We start from the raw sequence: 19,740 nt of genomic DNA, 5'->3' as shown, positions 1-19,740 counted from the left end.
GAATTTTTTTTAATACCTGTTTCATAGGGCTGGAATAAAGTTTAAATTGGACAACGTGGGCAAGGCATCCTATTTGCCTGTTACTTAGCACTTGAAATTGTTCTTTACTGTTTTGTTTTGTTTTCATACCTCTCACTGGAAACTGGAAAAAAGCCCAAGAAAAAGATTTCTACAGCCAGAAAAGTTTACAGTCTATGTTGTGCTATACACCCTAAACCATGCCAAACTAATTTAATTGTAACACCAGGTATTGCAAGCACCTTTAGAATGGGAAATTATCTATCTCAAATTCAAAATGAGACATTCTCTCTCCCTCTCTCCCCACCCCCTGCCCTCACTCTCTCCAAATTTATAGGCCCATTCATCTCCCTGGATACCCTTTCAAAATGCTATGCCAGCTTTCTTCTAAGATCTGAAGGAGTTCTACAGACTAAATATCTTCCATGAATAACAAACAGGTTTTGGTATAACTCCTCTCTCTTATCCCTGCCATATTCTGTTGCCTATCACAAAGAAAGGACGTTTTCAGGTATTGATTGATCTCAAATCATCCTCTGATCCCCAGGGCAAGGATTATCATTGACCAAGATGCAAATCTGCTTGTAAATGCTTCGTTATTATTGATTCTTCAAAGCCTGCATCAGAATACTAGCACCAAAATCAGAGAAGAATAATTTGCAAGATCAAAGTATAAACTGAAAGGGGGAAAAAAGAGGAATATGTCTTAACTTCCCTTTATTTTAATTTACATTTTAATGTAATGGCATGGTTTGAAATGAACTGGAAGTACGCCCAACTGCCAGTTAGTGCGTCTCCTTATTTGTGTAATGTGTGTGTGTGTGTGTGAGTGTGTGAGTGTGTGTGTGTGTGTGTGTGTGTGTGTCATCGATCATCATCATCATTATCATCATTAAAAGCAAGGAAGGCCTGGGTAATTCAGCCAAGAAGAAGAGCAAGAGGGTACCCACTACAACGCTGAGAAACAATATATTTTTCAGTTTTAAAATGAAACCAACTAAATTCCTCCACCTAAGAAATCAATCAATACAGCTCATTAAGTTTACTATTTACAACTAATTGATTCTAGTGTGTCTATCAACATATAGCATTTAATATAAAAACAATAAAGTTTGGGCAAAGTAATAGAAAACATGTGTAAGAAAAGCATATAAAACACTATGGGTCAATCTGAAGCAGCAGCAGCAGCAGCAGCAGCAGCAGCATCGTCGTCATCATCATCATCATCATCATAATAGCATGAGCATCCCTTATCCAAAATGCATAAAAACAAAAGTATTTTAATTCATTTTTTTTCAGACTTTGGAATATTTGCAGATGCATAATGAGATATCCTAGGGATGGGACCCAAGTCTAAACATGAAATTCATGTTTCACATATACCTTAAATACATAGCCTGAAGGTGATTTTATACAATACTTTTGGTGAACTTGCCTTTTGTCACTTGATGTCAGGTATAGAATTTTCCATTTGTGGCATCAGGTTGACACTAAAAGATTTTTTCACTTTAGAGGATTTTATATTTTGGATATTCATGTTGGGGATAGTCAATGTGTAATAATCATAGTAAATAATAGCTTACATCTATTAAGTTCTTAGAATGTGCTAAGCACAGTTCTAAATATTTTATGTACCTCAACCAACTGAGTCCTTGATTGGTCTTAACATGCTTCAAACAACAATTTTTTTTTCTTTAAAAGTTAAGAATAGGTCAACATTCTTATCTGAGAAAAATAAGTCAGGCACTAAATATAAATAACTTTTAGAAATCAACTGTATCTTGAAGAAGAATGATTTTCCTTTGGAAAAAATGTAAGGTAATTTCCCCCATCTTCAAAATGAAATGTCAAAGAGTGCAGTGGCACGTGCCTATAATCCCAGCTATTTGGAAGACTGAGATGGATGATCAAAAGCTTGAGGGTAAATTGGGCAAGACCCTGTCTCAAAATTTAAAAATGTACTGTGGCATATTCATATATGCACCTAAGAGAGTTAGGTGCTTTTGTAATTTTATCAAAATGAATTATAATGTTATGTATAACTAAAATAATTCCTTAAAAAATAATACAGGTGAGGGATAAATTTTTTAAAAGTAATAAAGTATGCACCTGGCATGTATGAAACCTCGGTTCAATCTCCAGTACACACAACTCACAAAAATAAAAATGAAATGAAATGTCAATTTTGAGTCCTGTGCCCTTCTCAACTAAAGCAAAGGGATCTGTCTTTATTCAACAGAATATAATTTTGAAAACAATTCTAGTTTGTGCTTTGTCACTGTCATTCTTATTTTATTTCCACTGCTTAACTAGCCTTCATTTAAAAAAAAAATCTCAATTTGGAAATAGGCAAGCAATGTATGGTTATGAAAATAAATTGGGGGAAATTAATTTTTTTAAAAAATATGAATAATTTTAAACCTAAAACACCATCTTCAGTCAATACCATATTGAATGGTTAAATGGATAGAATAAGCTAAAACTATTTCCTCTAAGATCAGGAATAAGACAATTATTCAATATATTGCTAGAAATTTTAGTCAGAGCAATTAGGCAAAATAAAGAAACAAAAGGCATACAAATAGGAAAGGAGGAAGTCAAATTATTCCTGTTTTCAGAAAGACTCCATGAAAAGACAATTAGGACTGATAAATGAGTTCAGTAAAGTAGCAGGACACAAAACTGACATACAAAAATCAGTAGGTTTTCTCTACTCCAATAATAAACTTACTCAGAAAGAAATGAGATCAATCTTGCTCACAACAGCCATCAAAAATAAAACACGTACAAACAAGCTTACTAAGTGAAAGACCATTATAATGAAAATTGTAAAACACTGAAGTAAAAAGAATTGAAGAAAACACTAAAAGGTAGAAATACTTCCCACATTCATGAATTGAAAGAATTAATATTGTTAAAATGATTCTTCAGAAAGCTAGACAAAACAGCCCAAAATAATCACATGGAAGCACAAAAGGCCTCACATACACAAAACAATATTGAGAAGAGGAAAAAAAAGCAAACGTAGAGGCAATATGATACCTATTTTTGAGAGCCACAATTTAAAAAAGAAAAAAACAGCATGGTATTGGTATAAAAATAAACACAAAGACCAATGGAAAAGAATAAATGATCTGCAAATAAATTTACATATCTAGGGACAAGTGAGTTTAGACAAAAATGCCAAAAGCATACACTGGAGAAAAGACAGTTTTTTTAACATATGGTGCTGGGAAAACTGGATATCCACATGCAGAAAACTGAAACTTGATCCCTATCTTTCACCCTGTATAACAATCAAAATGCATCAAAGACCTTAATATAAGATCTGAAATGCTAAAACTACTGGAGGAAAACATACAGGAAACACTTTAAGATAATGGAGCAGGCAATAATTTCTGGACAGGACTCCATAGTACAGAAAACAAAAGCAAAATCTGACAAATGGATTATATAAAATTAAAATACTTTGCACAACAAAGGAAACAGTCAGCAGAGTGAAGAAACAACCTACAGAATGGGAGAAATTATTTGCCAGTTATTCATCTGACAGAGGGTTAATATTCAGAACACATAAAGAACTACAAAAGTTTAAAAACAAAAAATTAACTAATTTATTAAATAAGCAAATTATCTGAATACATACTTCTGAGAAGAAGAAATACAAATGGCCAATAAATATATGACAGAAATCTCAATATCATTAGCCATCAGAAAATGTAAATTAAAATTACAATGAGATACTACCTCACCCCAATAATGGCTATTATCAAAATTATAAAAAAATAACAAATATTGGTGAGGATATGTAGAAAATGGAACCCTTATATACAGATGGTAGGAATGTAAATTAGTACAGCCACTATGAAAAATGCGTGGTAGTCCCTTGAAAAACTAAACATAGAACTACCATATGGTCAAGCTGTTCCATTTCTGGGTGTGTATATATATATATATATATATATATATATATGAAGAAATGAAATCAGCATACAAAAGCAATACTTGCATGTCCATGTTTATTGAGGCACTGCTCAAAATCACTAAGATATGAAATCAGCTTAGGTGCCTGTCAACAGATAAATGTATAAAGAAAATATGGTGTATAAATACACAATGGAGTATTGTTCATCCATAAAAAAAATGAAATCCTGTCATTTTCAGCAAAAATGGATGGAAATGGAGAATATCATGTTAAGGGAAATAAACTAGATACAAGAAAGAGAGGTACTGCAAGTACTCTCTCACAAATCCGAAAATTTGGGAACAATAACAACAACAAAATGACCTTAAAGTTGAAGTGATTACTAGGCACTGGAAAGTGTGCATGGAGGGTTGGTGAGTATAGATGATGGGTGGATGGACATGACCAATGTAAGCATGTATGGAAATAGCACAGAAAAGTCCAATAATTTGTGAAATTAACATATGTTAAACATTAAGAGAAAAAAGAAAATGCTGAAGAACCTACACAAAAATTTTAGAATAAGCAAGTTCAACAGATCTCAGGATATAAGATATAATATACCAAAAAATTACATTTCTATAAACTAGCAATGAACCATTGAAAAATAAAATAATTTCATTTACAATAGCATCAGAATAAAATACCTAGAAATAAGTTTTATAGCAGAATTACAATAGTTGTACTACTCTCTGAAAACTACACAATTGAAAGAAATTATAAGATTTCAATAAAAGCTAAGTCATCCCATGTTCATGGATCATTAAAACCTAATACCATTAAAATGAAGATATTTTCTCACCCAGAGCAATCTACACATTCAATACAATTCCTACTTGACAACACAACTGATTTGGGGAGGGCTAAATTGACAAGCTGATCCTCAAATTCATTCAAAAACATAAGTGACTCAGAAAAACCAATATAATATTGGAGGAAAAAAGATGAAGAAAGTTGGAGGATTCACAGGTTCTAATTTCCAGAATGAAATCTTTCTATTTACAGTCAACTGATTTTCAACAAGGGTACCAAGGCAATTCAATAGAGAACAGAACAGAACAGAACAAAACAAACAATTCTCAAATAACTGGATATCCACGGACAAAAAGAACAAAGTTGCACACCTACCTTATACTCTACCCAAATTAACTTAAAATAGCTCCTAGACCTACATCTAAGAATGGACCCTATAAAACTCTTAGGAAAAAACACAGAATAAACCTTTGTGACCTTGGATTAGGGAAAATCTTCTTAGACACAACATCAAATGATCTAAGCAGCACAAGTGACAAGAGAAGTAACAAAAATTAGACTTCATCAACATTAAAAACTTGTGCTACAAATTTCTCCATCTAGAAAATGAAAAGACAATGTACAGATGGGGAGGAGATAGTTTTAAATCATGTATCTGATAAGAGATTTTTATCTAAACATATGAAATTATAATAACTAAATAATAAAAAATAAGTAATTTAATTACAAATAGGGAAAGGGCTGGGCATGCTAGCACATTCCTGTAATCCCAGCCACTTAGGAGGGTAAGGCAGGATGATGTCAAGTTCAAAGTCAGCCTCAGCAACTTAGCCAGGCCCTAAGCAACTCAGAAGACCCTATCTCAAAATAAAAAAATAAAGGGCTGGGGATGTTGCTCAGTGTTTAAGAAGCCCTAGGTTCAATCCCCAATACCAAAAAAATAAAAATAAACAAATAAAAATGTATATGTGTATTGTGTGTATGTGTGTGTATATACACATACATATACACACACACATATATACATACACACACACACACATACACACATAAAATTTACCATTTCAATACTTTTAAGTAAAAAATTCAGTGGCACTAAGTAAAAAGAAATAAAGAAAAAGAATGGGGAAAGGATCTGAATAAAAATTTCACCCTAAAAGAGATACAAATAGCCAATAACTGTATGGAAAAATGTTCAACATTATCATTAGCCATTATGTAATCCAAATCACAAACAGATACACCTTCAAATCCCTAATATGGCCATGATAAAAATAGACAAGTATTGTTAAGAATATGCAGAAATTGGACCCTTTATACTCTGCTCTGTGGAATGGGTCCAGCCAATTTGAAAAACAATTTCACCATTCTTTAAAATGCTAATCAGTGTTACCTTGTGACCCAGCAATTCCACTCCTAAGTATATACTTTGGAGAAATGAAGACAAATGTTCATAAATAAACTTGTGCACAAATGTTCATACCAGCATTTTTGACAATTACCAAAAGGTGGAAACAACTTGAATACTCCTCAGTTTATGAATGATTCAATAAAATGTATTATAACCATACAATGAAATATTATTTGGCTTAAAAAGGGCATAAAATATTGATACATGCTACAATGTAAATGATCCTTGAACTATTATGCCAAGAGAAAGAAGCAGGACACAAAGGAGCACATGTTATCTGATTTAATTTAAATGCAATGTAAGTAGACAAGATGTAGATTAAGGGTTGCTAAGGGCTGGAGCAGGGGAATAAGGATTGACTAATTTAGGGAGAGGGATGAAAGTGTTTTAAAATTGATTAGGGAACTCTGAATATACAAACAACATTACTGAATTCAATAATTTAAATGCGTAAATTGGATGATATGCAAATTATGTCTCACTAAAACTGCTAAATTTCTCTATATATGTATGTGTATATATACACATATACATATGTGAGTGTGTATGTGTGTTTGTATATATATGTATATGTACTCGTATATGTACATGTATATAGTTATGGTTTAGATCTGGAGTTCCCCAAAAGCTTACACATGAGACAATGCAAGAAGGCTCAGAGAAGAAATGATTGGGTTGTGAGAGTCTTAACCAAATCAGTGAATTAATCCCCTGACAGAGACTAACAAGAGTTAGTCTCTTGAAGTGATAGGGTGTGGCTGGAGAAGGTGGGAACTGGGGGCGTGACTCGGGGGTATATATTTGTATCTGGCAAGTAGAGATATGTCTCTCTCTCTCTCTCTCTCTCTCTCTCTCTCTCATATCATGATGTGAGCTGCTTCCTTCTGCCAAATTCTCCCACCATGATGTTCAGCCCTCATCTGAGCCAAGAGGATAGAGTCGACCTTCTATAGACTGAGACCTCTGAAACCATGAGCCCCTAAATAAACTTTTCCTCCTCTACAGTTGTTCTGGTGAGATCTTTCAGCCACAGCAGTGACACAGCTGACTAAAATGTGTGTGTGTGTGTGTGTGTGTGTATGAATCACAAGATAATAACAGAAATGCCAATAGATGAAGATCTCATAAATACCTTTAAAACAGAAGACAACATCATGAAACAGACAAAATGCTTTTTCAGTTTTTCCTACCAGTTTCACTGAACCAAACTCAAAATATATTTTTAGTGTTCATACCAAATGCAAGAATTATCTTTGTTTATTAGAAGTGGTTTTAAGCCAGAGAGCTGCTGATTCTGCACAGCCATCTCCACATTTCAAGCTGATCCTCCATCTTATTGTCACTACATTAAAATTGATTTTATGAGCAACTACATACTTGTATGAGAACAGCTACTATTTAAAAAATGTTGTAATGCCTACTCATAAACCTATATGAGTTGAAACAGGAGGCTTTACGGTGAAATAAATAAGATTCAGCAATTCTGCATCCATTTGGAAAGCATAGTTTGGGACATGAAATACTTATGCTTCACTGGTATATGAATATAATGAGCATCAAAATTTCAAAATAATTGATTATTTAGAAATCTTTATAGGAAATCTCATAAAATATTATGTGTAAAGCTTTCCATTTTAAGATCAAACTAATGCTTTAATCCTTAAATTCTTTTTTTGCATGTTTTCCCCATAAACTTGGAGATTCAAGAAAAAATAACTACAGAAGGGCTATCATCAAAACCATTTAAAGTTTACAGTTCAAAATGCTGTTGTACTTCAGCACTGAGACTGTTTTGCAATTCTGTGCCTCCTAACAGCAGTCCACAAAGCCAATTAAGCATTAGCACAGGGATTCTCCAAAGGAATGAGACATAAATACCTTTTCTATAGCCATGGGAGGCTGGTTCCTAAGGAATGTATAAAACAGCAACAGATAATGTTTCAGGAAAGTACTGATAGAAGGATAAGCAGTCTGTTTTTGCTGAACAGAATGAATGAAATCCAGTGGATGGAAGGAACTATACTTCTGAAGCTCGGACATTAGCCAGTAGCCAGAGGCCAGATGTATAAGATGGAATTCAGGTTACAAATTTGGGAAGCCCTAGGCAACCTTGGCCACACTCTTCGCACCTGCATCCAGTGCAGTAGCAGCAGCATCTATTTTGCTGACAGATTTACTCTTTAAGAAACAGGGTGACCACATATATCATCTGTGCAATTAGCACTTAGTAGGGGCACAGTATTACTGGCTCTTATTTTTCTACCTCCTTGTAAGCAGTGAATCAGAGGCCATGAACATTTGTGTGTATCAGAAGATCCCGGGGCACTTTTCCAAGCCTGAGGGTATTACTCTGAGGATTTGGCTGAGTTCCAACTCAGGTAATTATATTCTGCTTCCTAAATTTCCCCTGCTGTTTCAATTAGGTGCAGCCTTGTTCGTTTTCCTGCCTTTTCAGGAAAAAAGGTGGGGGGGATTTTTCTCTAACTCCCAGTCTTGCTGACACAGATGAAAAGGTAAATGTGACACATTACAAAAGTAATGGCTGCCTTAGCAATAAATGGTGTGACTACTGTATGTTAACTTGCATGCTATAGCAAGCTTCAGAGCACCAAATAAAGATTTCAAAGAGAGAGCAAACCCCTTTGGATGGAATTAGACAACTGCATCATGATACCCTCATTAGATAATAGCCACACAGACCTTGTCTGTAACTACAGCAAAGAGTGATATAATGACCTATTCAAGTCCATGAACTAAAAAGTAATAATATTTTTTAAAAAGCTGAGACATTCTTATAAGCATCTATATTTTTAATTTTCTGGATATAACCATTCTCTGGTGATTTGGATAGGAGCCATCAGCAGAGATCCATAAAATGTATGAACTAGCCAGCTTCTCTTAATGCTAGGGATTCCAAAAATAAAGCAGGTGGCCATCACTCAGATGGCTAAAAATTTAAAGTCTGACAATATCAATTTTGGGCAAGGATATAGGGGAAATAAAACTTCCATGCACTGCTGGTGGGGATATAAACTGGTCCAGACACTTTTCATACCAATTTGGCAGCATCTAATAAAACTAAAATGTGTCTTTTCTATATCCCAGAAACTGGGCTTCTAAGAATATATCTACCACACGGAAGCTCTCCAAATTGCATCAGGACACCCAGCCACAGATGTTCCCTGCAACAATGTGTTTAAGCGAGAAAACCATGGTTAGAGGAGACACTAAATGTTCAAAAAAGAATAAAATGCAGTATATTCCTGTGACAGAGCACTGTGGATTGACCTAAAAAATGCAAATGCTAAGTAAAAGGGGAAAAAATCAAAGAGTACAGTCATATCTGCAAGTTCTACATTTGTGGATTCAACCAAATGTGGGTAGAAAATATTTTAAAAAATAATTGTGTCTGTACCAAACACATACCAACATCTTATTTTGTAACCATCCCCTAAACAACTTATAAAAACAACTTTGAACAACACCATCCCTTATACATCTATCTATAAAGCATTTATATTATGCTAGGAATTAAAAGTAATCTAAAGATGATTTAAAGTATATGGCAAGATGAATATAGATTATACTTAAACACTACACCATTTCTTTAGAGCATCAACAGATTTTGGTATCTGCAGGGGAAACTTGGAAACAATTGTCAGTGGATATAACTGCACAGAAAAATTTGTAAGGTTGGATATCATTCATTAGATGTACAGAAGACAAGGCTTACAAGTTTGCTGTGTATAAATACTTTGTGATTATGGGAAACACCACACACCACACACACACACACACACACACACACACACACACACAGTGTTTGATTGCCCAGCAGGATATATTTTTTAGTAAAAGGCAAGGCCTAGCTCTTATACGAAAGTAGAAAACCCTGTTCCCCTTGATTGTGCTGTTTGCAAGAGGAAATAGGCATGTGATCTAGCATAACCAACCTGACAATCACACTATGGGCCTTGCACTTAAGGCCAAGGATGCCAAGGTCCATAGCAATGGACGACTTTCGGCTACTGGAGACAAGGGTCACCTTCCAAGTGTTAGGGAACAGGCAGGGCAGCAGCTCCTTTGCCATGGTAGTGCTTGTAGTCTTCCTAAAGAGTCTCAAGTTTGAGGTCTACTCACTCTGTGAGCCAGTGATGCTACAGGGATTCCACTTGCCACCCAATTCCCATTTGAATAAAAGCTTTTTTTGCTTAAAGCAAACAAGAAACTATATAGACAGAGAGGTGCAATGAGCAGTGAGCAGCTCACCACCATGGTGGCCCTGGGGAGGTGGGAGAAATGAGACTATCTGCAGTATTTTATATAAATAGTTCAGGTGTTCATATCAGCTTTTTAAAAAAATGTATATGTGTTTATCATCCATTATACTTTACTCTTTTTCTTTTTCTTTCAAGGAACTAGGGATTGAACCCAGGAGCCCTCTACCACTGAGTTACATCAAATGCATTTTTCTCCCACCAGACAAGCGCTTGCTAAGCTGCGGAGGCTACCTCAAACTTGTGATCCTCCTATGTCAGACTCCTGACTTGCTGGGATTATAGGCATGCACCGCTGCATTGGGCCTCACATATTATACTTTTTTTAAAAGTACTAATTTGTAAAAGGTGAGGAACAAGCCACTTCTGGGGTCCCAAAGTGACTTAGGTAGGTTTCTTATATAGTGTGTTGGGGGCTATATTTTTTTAAATTATGGGACAAAACTAAGAAAAAAATGGCTGAAACTTACTTAAGACTTAAATGCACCAATTCTTATCACTTAATCCTGTGCCAATATTGAAAGGGAAATCCAAGGATCATGGCAACAAATAAGCAGATCCTCTACCAGAATGTTCAAGTGTATGAAAGAATTCCTTTCTACTCCATATCTGATTTTCATTTTAAAAGATACTTAGATACTATAAGCCATGACATTTATTCATGAAATACATGCTTTTGGACTTCTGGGGTAGAAAATGAACCTGGAGACATGCCAATGAACTCTCTTGACAGTCATCTTCTACCAGGGTTTTAGTTCCTTCACTAAATCCGCAACACAAATATACCCCTGTGATGTACCACAAGATTTAATAGTAGAGGCAACTTACTACATGGATGTCCTAACACCTTCACTTCATCAATAGCAAGGTAGCCTTGATGTCCAGAGGTTATCACTTCAAAAATCACCTGTAAATTAAGAAAGATCTAAGTTATTCACTCATTTTGTCATAATTTTTACAAAATATCTTCTATATATAAGACACAGTTTAAGTCTTTCATTCATTTTCGTTGCCAGTAGATATAATAGAATGAGTACTTAACATCTTCTCAGTTGATGTTCCAGGTTCTAGACTATAAAGATAAATAAGACCTCAACCCCATCTTTAGGAAGGGTAAAGAGTAACAGGTGGGGCAGCAAACACCTTGCAACAAAGACTTACCTGGTTTGGGGAAAGGGTTCCTTGATTAAGAAAAGAAATTTGGAAAAGAGAAACTTAGAGTCATTTTTAAGGGGCTGAACATACAGTGGGGAGCAAATCATCAAGTCCTTGAGAACTTAAATTCTAGAGAAGGCATATAGAAAGCAAATGATCAAATAAAAATAATACTGGCCAGGTACAGTCACACAAACAAATCCCAGCAACTTGGGAGGCAGAGGCAGGAAGATTAAGGCAGTTTGAGTCTAGCCTGGGCAATTTAACAAAACTCTGTCTCAAAAAAAGAAAAATTATAAAAAGGCACTGTAAATGTAGCTAAGTTGTAAGATATCCCTGAATTTAATCCCTTATAGCAAAAAAAAAAAAATAAGTAAATATATACTACATTTTAGCTGGGTGTTGTGGAACATTCCTATAATCCCAGCAGTGAGGGAGGCTGAAATAGGAGGATCATCAGTTCAAGGGCAATAAGACTCTGTCTCAAACTAAAAAATAAGTTGGGATATATCTCAGTGGTAGAGCAATGCAGGGATCAATTCCTAGCATTAATACACATCATACTATACTTTAAAGTATAAACACATTCAGACTTTTTTCCCCTCTAGAGGCAAAGTAGAGGCAAGGTTAAAATTTAGATTGTTTTAGTTAATATCTTTGGAGGTGAATGTCTGACCAAACTGAACCATATGGGTTCTTAGGCTTTATACAATTGGGGGGGAAGGTAAAAAGTACAATAGGTATTATAAAAGAAAAATACTGAGTATACTGAAAGTACCTCCCATCAGAAGTGACACGATGATAGCCTGAGGATGAGAATGAAATACAGTGTACAGAGGATCATACCCATTCCAGGAAAGGTACAAAAGTTCTACATGGGCATGGCCATGGCCAGGTGGAGAAGACTCTGCTTATAGGGTAGAAATATGCAATTAACAATACAGAAAAGAGGCAATGCTACCCAAAATTCTGGTGGCAAAGATATGAAGTAAGAGAAATATGGTACAAATTTTCCACGATAGTGAAATCAAGAGGGCTTCAACAACTAACTGTCTGAACATGGGAAAAGACAGACAAGAAGAATAGGACCATGTGCCCTGAGGTTCTAAGACTGAATGACTTCTGAGATAATGAAACCACTTCAGGGAAATTGAGGCCAAAGGAAAAGGAAGAAACAATAAAAGGGCTATTAATTTTCTTAAGCTGATTGTGTACAAGTTTAAGTTATCAGGCTATTGTTTAAAAGATCCACTTGAATATTATTTTAAATATCGCTCATATATAGAAGGAAACTATAACATCAGGAGAACCATGATTTATGACTCTTAAAGACCATAAGTCTTAATGCACAACCCAACAATTTAATTCTTACCCAAAGGGAAAAAACACTTCCACAATAAATTGCAAGACATGCAGGGGAAAGAAGAGATACCCCAAAAGAACAAAGATGAAGTTAAACTTAGTTCTGTTCATATTTTTAATATATATTTCACTGATGATAAAAGATAGGAAGAGATGCATGATATCATTACAATGGGACTATGCTAATTTATTTCTCCTATAGTATATTCAAAGATAACTGAAGGGACAAAAAGATGAGAACAAGAATAGGAGGAAGAATTCTAGTGGCCCTCAGAGTACAACTGCCAGAGTAGGCTCTGCAGGGTCCTGAGACCTGCTCTAGTATAATGGCAGCCCCAGGAACAGCCAGGGATTGGCTGCTGATGCCACAGCCAGAAGCTATCCAAGTACACTGACACATTGGCCATAAAAACAGATTCTGAAAGCCAAACTCAGAAATGATCATTAGACCTTAGGTCATTCCATCAATCCTTTCCTTCTCCCTTCCTTCTCCCCTCCCTGCCACTCACTCACGCATTCATTTACTAACTCAACCACTCAACTCAGTGCTCTCCTGAGCATCCTCTCTCTTCCAGGAACTGTGATAAGCACTTGGAATATATGAGGAACAGAATAGATAAAGGGCCATTTTCTTATTAAAGTAGTCCTTCTTCCTATAAATTGCATTTTACTTTATCATCTAAGAGGGCTGACGTATCTAGAGAAAGCAGAATTATCCTTATTCTTCAAAGGGATGCATTAGCTCTTAGACTATAGTGTACATACAAAACACGTTCATGTGAATTCATTTTGTACCTGATCTGTGTGTGTAAATTTAATTCATAATATTTTGTTTAAACCAATTCAAAACCATGGAATGAAGAGGAAGGAAGAAAGAAGATTAGAGACTTAGAAAAGTCTCCTTAATGTCTGTGAACTGTTTTTTCATCTATCCTGTCAAAGAATGATGGCCCTCAGAAGTTTTATGCTAAAAAATAGTAAGTCTTTTAGTTTAAATATTTATAGAATATTTACTACATACTCTGCAGGATCCAAAAAATTAGACACGTTCATGAAATGTGAGCCTTAATTAGAGAAAATAAGGAATCCAATGAAAGAACAGAAGAAGATAATAATGACCAAATGACAGATTCAAATCAGAAGGTCATAGTAGTGTGATCCTCCCAACCTCAGGATTGTACCTCCTTCTCACCAAACACTTCAGGAAGCCTGTGACACAGCCAGCACCACCTTCAATGTCACCCTTAGCCTGCCAGTGTGAGCCCACAGGTGTTCCAGTGGCTGTTTCTCTTTATCCCTACTAGACAAGGGGTAAGGGAGCATTTAGAGACAAAACAATGGACTCCAAATTCCCAGCATGACTGTCATAAGGCCACAATGAAACAATGAAGTATATGGATATTTCTGCAACTTCACTTGCTCCAGCAATTTTTCCAAAAAGACACACAGAAAGACAGCATCATATTATAAACTGGCCCACCCCTTCCAGTTCACTGGAAACTTTTGAAAGTAAACTTCTTAATATGGCACATTCAGTGCTGATTTACTTAAAGCTAAATGCAGAGACAAAAAGGTAAAATACACTGTTGATTTTATGTGTATATATCTACACAGACACACACACACACACATAAAGAAAGTCACAGTTTATATATAAGAATATATCTTTTTATATATATAAGAATATATCCTGATATCATACATTTAGATGTTTTACATAAGATAATTATATTATAAGCTAAAGCAATAAATTCAATATTTCTTAAAAAACAAAAGTATGTTTTTAAAAAGAGCATTTGACAGCTCTTAGTAAGGGATTTATGTAAGGGATTTATTAGTACAAGTTTTATTAGTCACTTCATCAAGGTTACAGTACACTATATAACTTTAATACATACCACAATTATAAAGTAAGTTTGATTTGTACTGAAAAAAATGCTATTTTAAAATACATATGATTAAATAAACATCCTACATTTAGAGGCTGCACAGCAGTCTTACACTGACTGACTGTAAATGCCTGACACTTGAGAGATTAGCTCTGCTGCTTCTTACAGTCAAGGGGGTCAAAATATGCAGCTCAAAGATGAGACCCATCTAAAAGAAGTTTCTTAGAAACAGATTTGTGAATCCCATAAAATGTGTGATTGCCATGAACTCTCCCTATCTGGCAAGTTTTCCATTCAGTGCTCCTCTCTAACCAGTGCCCCGACCAGGAAAGCTTCAAAAGAAAAGGAGTATGTTTGTCTCTTTCTGTCAAAAAAGACTCTCCTACCGAAAGTGCAAGTACTGCTCTAGAGAGGTATAATAAGTGTATGCAGAGCCCAGGCAAAGTCACAGGAGTGTCTGAATGTGTGGGCAACCAGGTCCAAAAAAGATTGAGGTCAGATAAAACAATAACATGAGGACGCCAATGGTACCACTGCAAAAGGAAATCAAAAAGGTGCAAGAAATTGATCTGGGGATGTTCTGTTTGTTTTTATCCAGAAAATCTTCCATGGAAGTAACCCTTTAGTTTCTTCAGGAAGCCACACCAAGTCTTAAAAAAAGAAAAAAGTGATTCAGTCATTCAAAATACAATGATATTCTTGTGTATGTACTTCTATACCCTAGGTTGTATATGTTATCTACTTTTCCTCAGTGAACCAATATGAGGTGGGGCATAAGAACTCCCTTCAGGGATGAGAAGGCTAATTCAGAAAGGTTAAATAATTTTTCTGAGGTCACACAAGTAGTTACAGAGTCAGAATATAATCTTGGGTCTATTTTATTTTCATTCCTGAACTCTTTTTTATGTTATTGAACTGCCTTAAGTAGTAAGTGTGAGACTATAATAGAAAACAAACTCACACATTCCCACACATGCATAAATACACACACACACACACACACACACATTTACACACAAAACAAACAACTGGGTATACCTACATGTATGTTCTTTCATGCATAGATACATATGCTGTAAAAGTTTTTACTTTAAGATATAAGTAAGTAAGGGATATAGTAGTCATGTGTTTGACCTGGAAACAGATTCAAAAAAAAAAATTATAGACATAGTTTTAACCACATAAATTTTAGAATAAGGTCTGTCAAACTACTGCCCTAGGGCCAAATCAGTCCTATCGCCTGTTTTCTATTGCTCCCAAGCTAAAGATAGTTTACATAGTTTTCAATGGTAGAAGCAAATAAAAAATAATAATATTTCCTGATACATGAGAACAATATGAAATTCAAATTTCCATGTCCATGAATAAAGTTTTATTGGAAGATGGCCATGCTCATTCATTAGGCTTTGGCTCCTGCTGTTTTCAGACAACAAGAGTAGTGCTGACCAGTTGCCACAGAGACCGTCTGGCCTGTAAAGTTTGAAATATTTACTATGCAGCCTCCTGTTTGTGGAGAGACTTCCTCCTTGGCTCTCCAACACACGATCATTACTCTGGTTTACAAGGAAGCACATATCCAAATTAATACTTTTGTCACACCCAAATACAATATGGCTGGCACTACATGTAGAAGCCTCCTATTCCAATAATGGCAGGAAGAACACCCTGTCCCTGGTTTTACTGCCTTTCAATTCTTTAATCTGTGTGGTATTTTAAATGCCCAATTAGTCTTATAAGTCATTACCAATTTTTTAAAATAAGAGATAATTACCACATACCAAAACAAAACCATAATCTAATTTCTTTAGACCCCAAAATACTATAAAAATAAAATAAAATAAAACCCAACTCATTTGGAAATAGAATTTATCCAAAGGGGAAAATAATGAAGTGCTGAGAATTTTAAACACTTTAATATTAAAACCTAATCCTCAGATATAATTTTATACTATATTTCCCCAAATTGGCTACATTTGGACTAAATGTTTTGCTTGTTTGATTTGACCAAAATAAACATTTAAAATTTTTGTTTTAAGTAAGACATTTGTCCTCTGGCCCAACCAAGATGGTTGATTATTTGAAATGCTATAAATCAGTATAACAGAATCACAGAGCCATGCTGATCTGGAATAATTTTGACACAATTCAGTATTTAATTTTAGATTATTCCTTTTTTAAAAATTGCTTAAAATAAATTCAGTTGATCCTCATTTTTCATGTATTTCATATTTGTGATCTGCCTAAAATTTATTTGTAACCCCCAAATCAATATTTTTAAAACTTTAAATGTCATTTATAGACATGCACAGAGCAACAAAAAAATCTGAGTTGCTCAGTGCACAGGCTCCTGGCAAGGCCAAGCAAGGCAATACTCCATCTCCTTGTTTTAGCTTCATGTTGTAAAAAACCATCTGTGTTATGGTCTACCTAACTCTGTTTTTCATATTTTTATGCTTTTTATTGGTGATGTTGCATTTTTAAAGTAATGTCCAGTGTTCTTAAGGGCAAGAGGCTGTGAGGTGCATTATGGAGACAATTTACCTGTAATTCAAGTATGAGTTACAGTGCTGTTGCCTATGGGTTCAATGTTAATGAATTAACAACATAAATTAGAGAAGATATCTTTACACAGAGGTAAACATAAACATGAGTATGCATTGATCGACTGACAAAAACTTTGTGTCTAGAGCCTCACAGGAACCTGATTCATATTTTCCATTGAAGCAATAGTTCAGTAGAGCCAGCCCTTCATGTTTCTGTTTGGTATCCACAGATTCAACCAGGTATGGATCAAATGTATTTGGGGGAAAAAAAAACAAAAACAGAAAACAAAAACCAAACTGGGTCTATACTGAACAGGTACAGACTTTTTTTCCTTGCCATTGTTTCCTAAACGATACTATATACTTCCCTAAATGATACCATATAACTATTTATATGGCACTGACATTATATTAGGGGTTACAAATAACCTAGAGATAATTTAAATTTTATAAGAGGATATGCATAGGTTATATGCAAATACTATGCCATTTTACGTAAGGGTCTTGAGCATCCACAGATTTCATATGCAGAGGGATCCTAGAACCAATCCCCTGTGGATACCAATACATAACTCTATGTACTAATTCTGTGCGCTCATTGTTTTGACTATCATACATAACTATAGTAAATACTGAGAATCTATGTTATTAGTGTGGTTTGGTTCACTCCAAATCCCCATTTCTCCTTTTTTATTGTTGTTGTTTTTGTTTTGTTTTCCTGATGGCTCTCTGATATTATTTGTAGCCACGCGATGTGGAATAGACAATCAATATTCATTCAATCCTTCAACTAATAATATCTCAGGAGAGGAGATTCTGCATCCTATAGCCTTTAGAGACTTTGGGGAAAGTCATTTGCTGTCAGATAGGAAACAACTGGTTAAACCACTGACTAGTGCTCTCCTTTGCTCATGGAATGTTGGCTTGAGAGAGGGCTGACATCAGCTTTCCCTCAGATATATGCCAAAGGTGGAGGGGGGAGCAGTTTAACACTGCAGACCCCCGATCCTCCCTGCTTCAGTGAAGAGCAAAATTAGCTTTCCATGCTGCACTTTCCCTTGTATGTGCGAGCAAAGAAAAGGGATTTGCTTTCCAATACCAATGCTCACCAAGGAAAATGTGCAAGTGGAAGTCATTTGTCAATTCTCTAGAACACAGGGGATTAAGGGGTATGTGTCTATCCTCACGCAGATTACCTGCTAGATCCTTTCCAGTTTTAAGTAAAAAGCAAATGTGGGGCCTACACATTTTTAAAAATGTTATGTTGTTTGTGTTAAAGAAATTAAAAGAAAAATAGAAAGAAATATGGACTATAAAAAAGTTTCTGTGGGGGCTGGGGATGTGGCTCAAGCAATAGCACGCTCCCCGGGCATGCATGCAGCCCGGGTTCGACCCTCAGCAACACATACAAACAAAGATGCCGTGTCTGCCGAAAACTGAAAAATAAATATTAAAAAATTCTCTCACTCTCTCTCTCTCTTTAAAAAAAAAAAAGTTTCTGTAATATTAAAGAGCCAAAGCAAAAACCACAAGATTCCTCGCATTAAGAAATCAGGAACAGGGGCTAGGATTGTGACTCAGTGGTGAAGTGCTTGCCTTGCACATGTGAGGCAATGGGTTCAATCCTCAGCCCCACATAAGATAAATAAATAAAATAAAAGTACTATGTTCATCTACAACTAAAAAAAGGTATTTTTAAAAAGCTTTAAAGAAAAAAGAAATCAGGAACAAACACTCAAGTTTCTATTTATATTGATGTTATCAGCCGAAAATATAAAACCCAGTTTTGAAAAGGTAAAGACCCTCAAAGGACAACAAAATTTGTCATGGAGCTAATTACTGATGCTTTATCATGCCTAGTTTTTTCCTTTTTGTGTATGTGTGTACATGTGTGGGCAGGCACCATGATGGGTATAGAAGTCAGGTCTTCACATAAGGTAGGCAAAATCACTACCACTGAGCCACACCTCCAGCCTCCATGCATTCTCTTAAATGATTTTCTGGTTTTGCTACCAATAAGCATGACTTTCCTCATTTGTGTCCCCTTTCCCTTTAGAAAGTGATATTATCATAGCTCATCTACTCCTTCAATAAAACCGAATTCAGAAGAAAATTAGAGGAAAAAGTGTAGAAAGTTTAAAGGGACAGTTCTGATAAGCAGGAAGTAGCTGTTCACACAGGTATGAGACTAAACAGAAGGCATACTCATCCTTGATCATCAAATAGTAAGTACAAGCTGAAAATGAAATTTAGAGATGTGGGAAGGTTTTTAAAATGAATAAACAAAACATGGTCTTTGAGGATGAAAAGACTATCACACTTTCCCAGGTGCAGTTCTGAGTCAATAATAAAGTGACAAACTCCTGTG

The 19,740-nt window shown here is 35.3% G+C and overlaps 1 protein-coding gene across 4 annotated transcripts in view; it reads right to left on the bottom strand.

Moving 5' to 3' along the window:
• Window positions 1–19,740, bottom strand: part of Ptprm (protein tyrosine phosphatase receptor type M) — an 828,844-nt gene that overhangs the window by 520,726 nt on the left and 288,378 nt on the right. For all 4 annotated transcript variants that reach the window (XM_071602455.1, XM_071602456.1, XM_071602457.1 and 1 more), the window contains exon 4: window positions 11,252–11,330. In XM_071602455.1, coding sequence (XP_071458556.1) covers window positions 11,252–11,330 — 79 coding nt within the window. The remainder of the gene's footprint in view (window positions 1–11,251; window positions 11,331–19,740) is intronic.

The sequence above is a fragment of the Marmota flaviventris genome, chromosome 16 (assembly GCF_047511675.1).
Source record: "Marmota flaviventris isolate mMarFla1 chromosome 16, mMarFla1.hap1, whole genome shotgun sequence".
Taxonomy (NCBI): Eukaryota; Metazoa; Chordata; class Mammalia; order Rodentia; family Sciuridae; genus Marmota; species Marmota flaviventris.
This window is presented reverse-complemented; position numbering and strand designations above follow the sequence as displayed.